The sequence below is a fragment of the Symphodus melops genome, assembly GCF_947650265.1.
Source record: "Symphodus melops genome assembly, chromosome: 4".
NCBI classification, from domain to species: Eukaryota; Metazoa; Chordata; class Actinopteri; order Labriformes; family Labridae; genus Symphodus; species Symphodus melops.
Window position 1 is genome coordinate 3458139 of NC_136694.1, and position 12273 is coordinate 3470411.

The following is a 12273-nucleotide window of genomic DNA, read 5'->3' on the forward strand; positions in this document are numbered from 1 at the left end:
TTGTTTTTTGTCCTGTACTCATTGTTGTATTGTTTCTCTGCACTACACAGGAGAGAAGCTGAACACATGTTCACTGCCTCTTGGTATAGTGACAGTAGAGAGATCTGATTTTGTGGATATCTGACCTAATCCCTAAATCTTCATGTTTCGTCGTCCCTCAGGTGTCTCTGTCAGTCCCAGGACTTCCTGTTTTGGAGAAAGATGAGTATTACTCCTGCTACTTCCAGCACGTCCACAGTCCCGCCATTGTCACACAAACTGGGGTTCACTGTCATTCTCCGGACACCCGCCATGTACCCACGGTGCCTCCCGGACAGGGTGAGTGTGTTTGAGATATGACCGTGATGAAGTTTTTCTTTTTTATCCCCTTTCTGTGTCTGGAGGATTTGATTATAATGAGATTCATCTCTGCGCCTTTTAAGCATGTGTCTGCATGTGCACACATACCATACACATTATACAGTGCAACCCATGTTTCATCAATCTAGGACAACCCAAATTCTGTATTTTAAGCCAGCTTACACAGCGGGGAGTAATCTGCTTTTTAAAAGTTTAAAACTCCTCATAATTATACTGTGTTTCATTTATGCAGTTTTCTAGGTTTGCTTTTGATGTTTTACTTGTTTAGCATGACAGCTGCTTGTGTGTTAAAGGAAGTCTGCTGGATTGTTAATAAAAGGTTGAATCTTCTGCAGAGGTCACTCTCGTCCAAAAGTACACGACACACAAATTCACCGGTTCCCATGCACACATTCCTGAAACTTGCTGCTTGTTGTCGTTCTCAGGGAGCAGGGCTCAAAGAGATTCAGCCTAGAGGGGGTTTCCTAAGATATAGACACACAGGAGGTATTTAAGGATCGAGCTGTGGCTTTCCTTTATTTAAGGAGGGTTAGTGTCAGTGCTCACTTAATAAACGACAGAGCTGGAGGCCTGTCAGGGCAGCTGTTGCTTTCAAATTAAAGAACAGATTCCTCATCAGATTTAAAAAACACATCGAACTCTTTGTTACCTGCCTGGCCACAATGTAATCATGACTTCCTCATCTGCCACTAAGCATGTGTGGAAAAAAAACAAATGAATAAGAAACTAGATTATTGTTGGTTAATTGACAAGGAAGAAAAAAACATGTTAAGTCAAAGACGCCCCCCCCCGTCCTATCACTTCAGCCGTTTCACGTACACACTCCTGAAAATATCTAGATTTCAGGAGGACTAATCTGGAGATTCTCCTGACCAGACAGGAGGCAGGTGGGCGGGGTCTCCTGATGTCAGACGTGATGTAAAAAAAAAAAAAAAAAGATGAAAGACAAAGACATTATCCATCCATTCCAAACATTTTCCCAAAAACGAGGTACAAAAGCCCACAGTTGGCTGATGTTTGACTGACAGTCTGATGTGTCAGGACCCCTTCAGTAGCAGTATGTGTATTTTTCCACCCCAATGTATCATTTTATAGCTTGTGATTTGCCACGATAAGACACTCGCCATGTTAAATGCAGAGATCTGAGAATAACAGACACGACATCCAGAGGTCACAGAGGTCGAGGAGCGTCGACAAAAAAAGAATGTGTGGGGTGAAATTAGAACATTTTTCTGGAAGAGAAAACAAAGGCAACCCACATGAGACGGAGAAGAAGATGAGGTGATAACTTATTAAAAAAAATTAAAACCTGAAGACAAACCCGGGTTGAAACATTGTGATTGTGATGGAATAAAAACTTGTTGTGGTATTTGAGTAAGTGAGCAGACTTCTTCCTCAGCCTCCTGTTTTTGCATCACTGCACCTACGCAATATACTCACACAAAGCTCAGAAAACACCTCAGCAAGTACAATGTTACAAATGTCTAACAACTCACAGACGACTGAGAGAGCTACCACCAGGTGAAACGAGGCCGACAGCTCAGCCACAGACTCCCATTTGACCATGTTGATTCATTAGCATGCTAATGATCCACACAGGTTTACATTTCTGAGAGTTTAGAAATGTAGAAAGTGGTGAAACGTCCTCCAGACCTCAAAGTCAAGATTTTCGTTTTAATTACCATGACCTGGATGTCGGAGAACCTGCACAGACATCTTATAATGTTCCCGCCACAGACGGACATGATGGTACAAACTACCAACACGGGAGCTGATTTAGCATGTACCTACAGTACACAGAGCAGCTCCATGCAGCTTTTAAAGAGGCGAACTTGTAACGTTTTTTTCCGGCGTTGAGCGTGTGCTTGATGGAGTGAATTCTCAGAGCTTTGAGCCGGGCTGTGTTTATGTCTGCTCTCCATGGACTGAGGATGGAGGGAGCCACATGGCTTCCATTAAGCCTGTGTTTTGGCGAACGAGACTGAAGCCTCTATCCCACGTTCGCTGGCTGTGTTTTGGGAAAGATCTTACTCATCCCAGACTTCTGAATCAGAGGCGATAAAGCCTGGACAAATATTGTCAGAGCTTTCCTCGCTCAGCTCGGCGCTCAGGTGAAACATGACGTCACTTCTGTTGTTTTCAGCTCTTCGGTCCTCATGTCCTCTTCCTGTCTGTGTTTTGTTCTCCTCAGACTTCGTCACGATCCCCCTGTCCCTTCGCTTCGGGGACGTCACCGTCACAGCGAGGGATTTCACCTTCTACGACTGTACGGCTGTAAAGCAGCTGTCTGGCAGCATGCCGTGAGTTATAACTGATGATTTATAAGCTCTGCTCTCCCGTCTCCTCCCAGACGCTGTCCCTCCATCCGTTCAACCTTCACCTCTCTGTTTTTCCATTACTCTCCCTTCTTGCTGTCCTAGTTTTAATTCTTCTCTCCATACATGCAAGTCTTTACTTAAATACAGATTGATTTCCTCAAAGTTTTCCAAGGAGTGCTGCAGGTACCTTCACTCTCGCTCAGTCGTCTCTCCATCTCCAGCTCCTCCACGATTGGTTCTGGTACTGGTTTAGGATCAGGATAAATCTCTATTTGGCGTAATCATGCTTTCAGAAATCTTTCTAAACTTCTCTGTTGGTTTCACCACACTCTTGTGTCTGCACAAACATGCTCAGCACAACAGGACTGTCGTGCAGACAGCTGGAGCGCGAATTGAAAAAATTCAGATTTAAAGCACAAAAGGTACGCTTTCCACTGCAGACTGACTGCGTCTGGTTCGACCTTATGAAAATAGACATTAGCCCTGAATCCAATTGTTAAAAATGTGTTGTGAATATTAAATCCTAGGATGGCTGCATGTAACATCCATCACTATGTTTCCACACATCAGCCTCTCTCTCTCCTTGTTCCTGCACTCTGATCAAACCTGAGGCTCTATCCAATTAGATCGCTGACCTTTCTTACCACGGCGACCAGATTGGATGTGATCTGATTATGCTGTGCTCTCAGTTCTACCTTTCTATCTCTACATCATCCTCTCCTCCAAGCCCACACTTCTTTTGTTGGACCCTCTCTTCATTATCTTCTCCATGGTTTCCGACCCTGACTCCTTGTTTGCCTCTCCTTTAGCTTTTATTTTTCGTCTTTCTTCTAGTTCTTCCACAGACGCTATCATTAAACTCTGTGATCTGTTGTTTCTCTGCAGCTGTCGTGGTTGTGTGACGAGCAGATGGGGCTGCAACTGGTGCGTTCACCAGCACCTGTGTACCCACAAGCCCACCTGTGAGGAGGGGGTGGTCATTTACAACCACCATGTAAGTTACTCAATCAGTAACTGATACAACTATAGCAAACTATCAATATGAGTAGTCTTCATTTTACACTGTCACAATATAACCACATAACAAGGTGTTTGTAGTTTGAAGTTTTGTGAGAAAAGTTATGGATTCGTGAAAAATATCTGCTGATATTTAAATTAAAAAATCTAACATCTCTTTTTAGTTGCTGTTCAGACAATTACCCAAAATAAAAGCAAACAAAAAAATGTATTGTGTAATGTGAAGATATGCTGAGTGTGACAAAAAAAAAAGTAATCAGATTCCAAAAATATACCCGAAAACACAAACACTGACTCAAAGATTGACAACTAAGAAAGTATACCCGTCTCTTTGGTTTTTGGCTTCATCCATTGATGATATCGACATGAATGCTAATTTGTAAACTAAGTACATTGGATGTGTGTGCATCTCTGGATTTATAAAATAATGTTGCAGTAATGAAAAGTAACATCTGCAGTCCTGGCTTGCTTGCTTGCTTGTTGTACCAAAGAAACAACAGAACACAGTACCTGTTAGCAGTTGTTGCTAACCTTAGCTTGAGGCACATACAAAAAGGAAATGAATAGGAAAAAAATTATGACAGAAGAAGTACCTCACTTTCAGATAACAACACTGAAGTTATTTGTGCTGCTTGGTAAGACAGGTGTCCTCAGTGTCCCAGATGTTTAGCTAGTTTAGCATGTTGACCATCATGCTAGCATTAGCTCTTTTCAGACTGCAGTTCTGCTACAGCACTGTAACGAGGTCATCATGTCTGAAGACATTCATATTGATTCTGTAAATACATAATATTGGTGTCTCAGTATGTGACTTTATATTGCGTAGCCATTCACACAAACACGCACGCACACACACACGCTGCGCTAGCTCGGCCAATCCTGTCTCTGCCCAGTAACGCCTCTGTTAAGGCGATGGATGGATCCCTTTTTAAACCTCCTACGTCTCCACAACATCTAAACTGAAGTGAAACATCACAGGGGCACAAATATCTTGCCTTGAAACATCGGTCTAAATTAGTCTGTTGTCACCCGTGGAATTATCTATTTAAATATCTTTAATTCCCTGCTACCATCCGTTTGCTCCGAAAATCATCCTAAGATTTAAAATCCTCAGGCTGCCTCAGGACAACTTAAATGAGGCAGAGAGAATGGCTGATAAATAAAACACCAGATATATCTCCAGGCTACCTTTCCTCTTCTTTGTTTGTCAGCTGCACCACACAGTTACTATCAATCTAAGTTAAAGCGGACACCAAACAAAGTCAAATTCAGTGTCTGTTCTGAGCTTGCAGTGTGAACTCCTCATGAGTATTTTTCTAAAGGTAAGAAATGGTCAAAGTTCACGTTTTTGTAACTAAAATCACTGCTTTGCACGTGTCGTAAGCATCAATAACACAATAACAGCAGGTTATGTGTTATGAATCATATTTCTGTTCAGTTATTGGTTTTTATTTCCATTTCCCTTTGTCCATTAGATTTTTATTTTTGACTCACCCTCTCCTCATGTCCTCCTCCTCCCTCCTCCTCCTCCTCCTCCTCCCTCCTCCAGTTTAAACTCCCCACCTCAGCTCCTCCCACCATCAAACCTTTTAAAGTCATCACAACATCCACCACCACCACAACGGCTGCCCCAACAACCGCCACCATGACAACAACCCCCACAACAACAACAAAATCAACAACCGTTACCACGCCCACGACAACTGCTGCCCCGGTTACTGTAGCAACCACTCAGGAGCCAACCACCACTCCTGCACCCACAACCCCACCTACGACGACTACTACAACCACCACCCCTGAGCCGACCACCCCACCCACCACCCCGCCATCTCAGCCGGACACCACCCTGCCCTCCACCACACCTGCACCTACCACGCCTCCTCCTCCAGAGGTCACCACGGAGACGGAGGAAGAGACTGAAGCGAGGGAGCTTGTAGTTACAAAAAGTGACAGTGAAGGCGACGCGGTGACACCCACCGTCCTCGTGGGAGTCGTAGTTTTTGAACCTGTGACAACAGCTGAAGCTTTAAGCGAAGATCTGGATCCTGTGATGCCTTTGATTATCCCGTCTGAAGATCCCGACTCCCCCGGCCTGAGCATTGTGACTGAATCGGCCACCGACGACGCCCAGGAGGCTGAGGGGGCTTTAAGCCTGGCAGAGCCTCCAACTCCGACCTCATCCGGCTTTCCGCTTCCACTGCCCTTCCCAATGAGCGAACCTGATGACCCTGAGCCCTCCCTCTACCTGGATCTAACCCATGCTCCCACTCCAGGACCGACACAGGACTCTCAGACTGAAAGAGGAATCCCAGACGCCCCCTCAGATGTGCTCCTGATGCCAGACAAAGAAGACCCCGATGTCCACGCTGAGCCAGAAAACGACACAACCTCGTTTTCAGCGGCTGCTGTGTTGTCAGGTGACGGTGAGGTTGATCACGCCCCCCCATCCTACCCCAAACTCATGGATTCTGACTCAGAGCTGGACTACCTGTATGATTCAGCTGACGCCTTCCTCCCGGTGAGTCCAGCCGCCTCCCTCCTCCTTCTTCTTCTTCTTCTCAGAGTTTCAGCAGCCTCCTTGCTGGACTCCGTGCTCCTGCTGCAGGAACAACAGGCTTCCCTGTGTGCCCTTGTTTTCCCTGCTCTTCCTCCGCTGTCACACACCTGTGATCTTTTTGTTGTTTTGCTTTCCCCTGTTTTAGACTGATCCCTGGAAAAACAACTGCTCCACCGGGAGCTGCAGCAGTTGTTTCTCTGTAAATGTTCTCATATTTCCAGTTTTTTTTTTTCTTATCATTTGCAGCTCAGCATCACTTTCAACATGTTTTTTTGTTACCAGGAATACCATTTTTAACCCTTCATTGACCTTTGACTCTTCTTAAGGGTCAAGTGCTTACAGGAGATTTGTAGTGTATGAAAATAAAGGCATAAATGGAGATTTTCAAAACATACGTGCATAATATTAGATAGCATAAGATTAGCCAGATAGAGGTGATATTTTTACAACACTTCCTCCATACAGTAAGACGTGTTTGTTTCAAACTTTGCTTCTACAGTACTCGACATTTTACATCAATGTTGTAAATCAGGCCTTTAGATAATATCCACATAACAGTTTTTTTGTCCAAAACCTGGAGCCTACATTACCCACAATGCAACTCAAAAGGTGAGGATGTGTTGACATTGTTTTTTTATTCTTGGTATGTGTGTGTATTGGGTAACAGGGGGATGAGGGCTCTTATGTCAGCTGGGGTTCCTCAGCTTGTCCCTGCGTGGAGAAGGTCCAGGGTTCATCACTGCTGCCTGTTAAAGTGGAGAGAAAGATCACACTCCTGGCACGCAACCTGCACCTCTACCAGGTACACACACACACACACACACACACACACACACACACACACACACACACACACACACACACACACACACAGTCTCTCTTTATTTGCCTGCTTTACGGTCCCCTCACTGAACATCGGTCTTCGTGTGTAGGACTCAGATCTGGACTACGAGTGTGTGCTGGTCATCGAGGGGCAGACTGTGGTGGTGGACGCCTACGTGGAGACTGACGACAAGAATCCATCCAACTATGACATCACCTGTCAACTGCACCAGGTCTGAAACTGAGCAGGATGTGAAGAAATGTTGGTCATGCAGGGAAAATACACTAAAAGATTCCAAATAATAAAATAATGAACAATCTGTTGTTTGTTGTCCAGTACACGTACTCCGCTCCACTTGAGGAATACAATGCCATGGTGTATGTGAAGAGGAGGGACACGTTCCACGTGGACAGCTCTCCTGATCTCTACGGTGAGGATCTTTTTTTTATATGAGACTGGGTCTGCGTGTAATATCCTGATTCTGCCTTTTCTCCCCTCATCGCACCTTGAGGGCCAAAAAAAAAAACCTGAATAAAAAGCAGAACTAGTTTGACTATCTTGGCCACAGCACCCGATGTTGACACCATTGACCCCGATGCTCTCCTGTGTCTGCTCTGTCCTCAGTGACTCTGTATGACTGCTCTGTGGGACGCTCCGACTGCAGCCGCTGCCACACAGCTGACCACAAGTACGGCTGTGTTTGGTGCAGTGGTGCTCATGCCAGCTGTCTGTATTCAGACTCGTGCAGTGAACCAGTAGAGCAGACGTGCCCCGCTCCAGTCATCCACTCTGTGAGTACTGACCTGTGACCTTTTCATGCATCTCCGTTCTTTGCCTTCAGAGTTAACACTGAGATCTGTGATGTTGAAGTTCATCCTTTAATTTTTGGTTATAATTCAGTTTTTCTCCTCTTCCCTCAGATCGAGCCTCTCTCTGGTCTGCTGGACGGCGGCACACCGGTGACCATCTCCGGCTCCAACCTCGGCCAGAAGGCTGAAGACATCCTCCGCTCTGTGTTAGTGGCTGAGGTTCCCTGCACCGTCATCCCCCACCTGTATGAGGTGTCCTCCAGGTATGGAAGCACAGCTGCTGGGTGCACTGTTTTACGTTGTTTTAGATGCTTTTTTTTTTTTTTTTAAGAATTCTGACTGGATTGAAATGAAGCCTTGCTAGAAGTCCTTTACAAGAATACTTTCACATGCATTAAATCAAAGAGTGATGTCTGTCTTTCAGGATTGTGTGCAGGACCGAAGCGAGCGGAGGAGAGAAGATAGGCCCTGTGTCTGTTAAAGTGAGCGGAGGAGAGTTTGGCATTTCCAGCCAGACATTCAGTTACCAGGTAGATAAATAGAGGAAATGTACGTTGTTGCAGTAAGTAAGGAGTATCTAAAGAATATCACAACCAGCAATTACAATATCAGGTACATGCACATCAGGAGTTTTATAAATGGGAAATCCTAAGATTTAAATCTGTCTTCATAATGTCTGATAAAGATGTCTTCACCAGCAGCCGTCAGTTATTCTACAACAGTGCAACATAGAAAAGCAGCACACTGGGGCGCCGTGGCTCTTTTCCTGCATGTCCTTCCCCTTTTCCTTTGTCTCTGATTTCCAACTCTGTCCACTGTCCTGTCTCTACGATAAAGGTATAAAAAGCCCCGAAATAAATCTTAAAAATAGAAAAGGAAAGCAACACATCCTGACGCAAGAGAAAATGTAACTTCATGAACAGTCCCAACTTGAATAAGCTGCATGGAAGGTAATGTCGTTGACAAATACAAAGTGTCTTAAATTAAAGGTGTACACGCTGCGATTTCAGTCCGAGTGATGTTGATTCGAGCCGGCTTTCAGCCTGCTAACACGTTGTTAGTCTTGCAGTGTTCATTGATGCAGGACAGCCGAGCATGGCCCGCTCAGCTGCTCCTGACTGGTCGCATGAATTTCTGACATATGATAACGTGATATTTTGGTCATACGACTGCACACAGTCACAAAGTGTTTGCAGAGCCACGAGGCGATTCCTCTTATGCAGGACTTTCTTTTTTTTTTTTCCTGATTTCTCCTGCACAAACTGACTGACAGCATGTGAAATCACCATGGCAACCGCAGGCAGGCCTGTATAATCTGTTTTCCCTCTCCATTCATGAAAGAAACGTTGGCAGAAATATCTGCAGACGCCCAGCTGACAGCGGATATTTTCTTTAGATTTAGCTGCTCGTAAGCTTGTGATGATGGGGATGCAGATCGTATCCTCGAGAGCGGTTTTTTTGCACGGTGTTGGTGTGAATGTTATTTCAGCCGTGCATATGAGGCGACTGGAAATAACCTCCATCTGTGGTACTTTTCTTTTGACACTGTGAAGGCTCTGTCCAGATTTAACGCTGTGAGCTTCAGACAGTTGGCCGTACAGTGTGAGCTGTGGTCGTGCGTTAACGATGCTGTCGTACAGTGAGAACTGATGTTCTACAATGACTCACTGACAAAGTATTTATGAGATTTACAAAGAGGAACACTTTAAAGGAAACACTGAATGCTTGACTAAGTGATGGGATTTTGAGTTTGTGTTAAAAAGCTGTGGGGGGGGGGCAATTTGAAGACATGACTCCTTGGAGGAAGGGGTCACTCCAGATTCATAATGTATAATACAGTCTTCAAGCACAGCTGTTTCTGAATCTGCCTGTCTGTGTATTAGTGGTGTTGTTTACATCCTTTCTGCTCGTATGCTCTCCTTCCTCTTAGGACCCGTTTGTGATGGGTGTGTCTCCTGAGAGAGGGCCCAAAGCTGGAGGAACCACGTTGACCATCACCGGCCGAAACCTTCTGACAGGACGTGCCTCTGACCTCACCGTCACTGTGGGAGGGGTTCCCTGTAACATGTAAGGCTACAGCCGCAAAACCATTTTATAGCTCTCAAATGAGAGTGATCTCTGTACAAGCTGGGATTGTAGAACCAGTTCAGTATCATGTTGAGCTAAATTTATGAAGGACATATTCTCCCCCTTTTCTACCTCCTCAAACAGTCCCCCTCAATGAAACATCTGTGTTTCTGTGTCTTTGGTCCAAATATAACATGAATCAAGCAGCAGAGGAGGTTTGTGACTCTGTAGAAACCAGCTCTCTCTGAACGCTCCGTTTTGGTGTGTGTCTCTTTAAATGGCGCACCTGTGCAAACGTTTTACTGGAGGTGGAGTCCATGGGGGAGATACCAGGGGAGGGCAGGGTATTTTCTTACCAGAGTCCAACTTGTCTTACTTGTGTGGCAAGACTTATGCAGACCACAAACAAAGGACTGGATGGATGGATTGGGGGGGGGGGGTGTTCGACCTTGGGTCAGTGAAAGGTCACATCTTTTATGAATCTGTTTCTCCTCTTCTTCCTCCTCAGCGTGTCGGAGGTGCAGAGGTCCAGTGTTCAGTGCGTGACAGGCAGCAGTAATAAGACCGGAGACCACCGGGTCACCCTGCATTACCACAGCAGCCAACGCCACCTCAACTCTCCCGCCTACCGCTACACAAACAACCCCAACATCACCCACGCCATGCCTGCAAAGAGCTTCCTGGTGTGAGTATGAGCTTCATCTCTCCTCCCTCTCGTTGTATTTCAGGGGAAAAAAAAAAAACAAGGTGCAAAAGTAGGAAGGTAAAAGTTCACAGAGAAGTTTTCTTGGTGGTTCCAGTGGTGGGCGGCTGATCTACGTGTCAGGCCACAACCTGGACGTGGTGCAGGAGCCCTGGATGGTGGTGACCGTCTCCCCGTTAGAGTCGCTCAGCCAGAATAAAGGCAGGAGGCGAAGGAGGAGGAAGAGAAGTGGAGAGCAGCAGCAGGAGGACAGAGGGAAGACTTTGGGAAGGCCAGCAAGGATGCTTCCTGACCACATCTGTCCTGGAGACCCGCAGTGCTCCGTCAAAGAGGTGTGTGTGTGTTTGTGTGTGTGTGTGCGTGTGTGTGTGTGCACGTGTGTGTTCTGGGTTTTTTACTTCTAAACTAAAACAAGTGTCTTCCTCACCTTCACGTCTTTCCGTCTCGTCAGTTTGTGGAGCGCTGTGAGGTGAACTCCTCCACCCTCATCTTGTGTCGCTCCCCTGTGGTGGACTCGTCCGTCTGGGGTTCAAAGGTCACGGTGCAGTTTCTGCTGGACAACCTGCGCTTTGACTTCAGCGCTCTGAACACCCAGCCCTTCAGCTACGAACCCAACCCCACCCTGAAGGACCTGAACCAGCAGGACAAGATGAAAGCCTACCGCTACAACCCCGGCAGCTTCATCCAGCTGGAGGTAAGAGGGAGAAGTATCAACAGGACGAAACGCCCTGCGTGAAGTCTTTGTGATACATGTACACCAGAGTCGACCGGTTCATTCTGCCTCTTCCTAACTAAAGGTAATATTTCATCCACATGAGCCCCGTATATCTGAAACGTAAATATACGGTTAGCCTTGTGGTTACGTCATGCACTACATGTGCAGAGGTTATAGTCCTCATCTTCGTGGCTGTGGGTTCGAATCCTACAGTTCTACAAGTCACTTAGCAGACGCTTTTATCCAAAGTGAATTACATTAGTCCTTGGCCCTTTGCTTCTCATCATCTCTCCTCACTTACACAAAAAGAACTGTGCAATGTTCCAGTCATCACATTATTTGTGAGACAAACAGCTTGAAGCCATGCTAACAGTGTCAGTATTATATGTTGAATGTGGAACCAGGACCTGAGGTGTGACTTCTGGCCTTTAACATTTAACTTAATAAAAGAAGAACGCAGCCGAGGCAGAATAAGAGGAAACCAAACTTGACAAGCCGACATTTACATTTGACACCATTTCATAACTATTTAAGAAGATTTATTCTCCGGGGACCGTGAGCGTTTTTTTTTTTTTTTTTTTTTTAAATGCTCCATTAAACATCCAAAGTGGTTTTTGGGGTATTCCACTCTTGAGTGAATTGTTGTTGCATCAGATGTCAAAGTGAATGCCACGATTAACAAAGAAGGACAAGCTGTCTGTTAAAATCAGAAAAATCTTCACGTCGCTGTGGGAAATGAGTTTGAATCCATTCTTTTTGTTTTCCATCACAGTGTTAGTGTTTGCGTACAGGAACAGAAGAGTGTCTGTTAGAATATTGAAAAACAAAATATATATTTAAAAGACTGAACTGTTTTAGTCCTCAAATATCCGGGTTGTTTGGGAATGCAGCTCGAAGCGGGTCG

General features: G+C 45.4%; 1 protein-coding gene across 1 annotated transcript in view; it reads left to right on the forward strand.

Moving 5' to 3' along the window:
* Positions 1-12273, forward strand: part of plxnb1b (plexin b1b) — a 103640-nt gene that overhangs the window by 78361 nt on the left and 13006 nt on the right. Inside the window, exons 10-23 of the mRNA XM_079342561.1 lie at positions 162-318; positions 2552-2660; positions 3564-3672; positions 5245-6213; positions 6920-7054; positions 7185-7307; positions 7412-7505; positions 7700-7866; positions 7996-8147; positions 8309-8414; positions 9815-9951; positions 10460-10636; positions 10752-10986; positions 11106-11348. Of these exons, the coding sequence (XP_079198687.1) occupies positions 162-318; positions 2552-2660; positions 3564-3672; positions 5245-6213; positions 6920-7054; positions 7185-7307; positions 7412-7505; positions 7700-7866; positions 7996-8147; positions 8309-8414; positions 9815-9951; positions 10460-10636; positions 10752-10986; positions 11106-11348 (2913 nt within the window). The remainder of the gene's footprint in view (positions 1-161; positions 319-2551; positions 2661-3563; positions 3673-5244; positions 6214-6919; positions 7055-7184; positions 7308-7411; positions 7506-7699; positions 7867-7995; positions 8148-8308; positions 8415-9814; positions 9952-10459; positions 10637-10751; positions 10987-11105; positions 11349-12273) is intronic.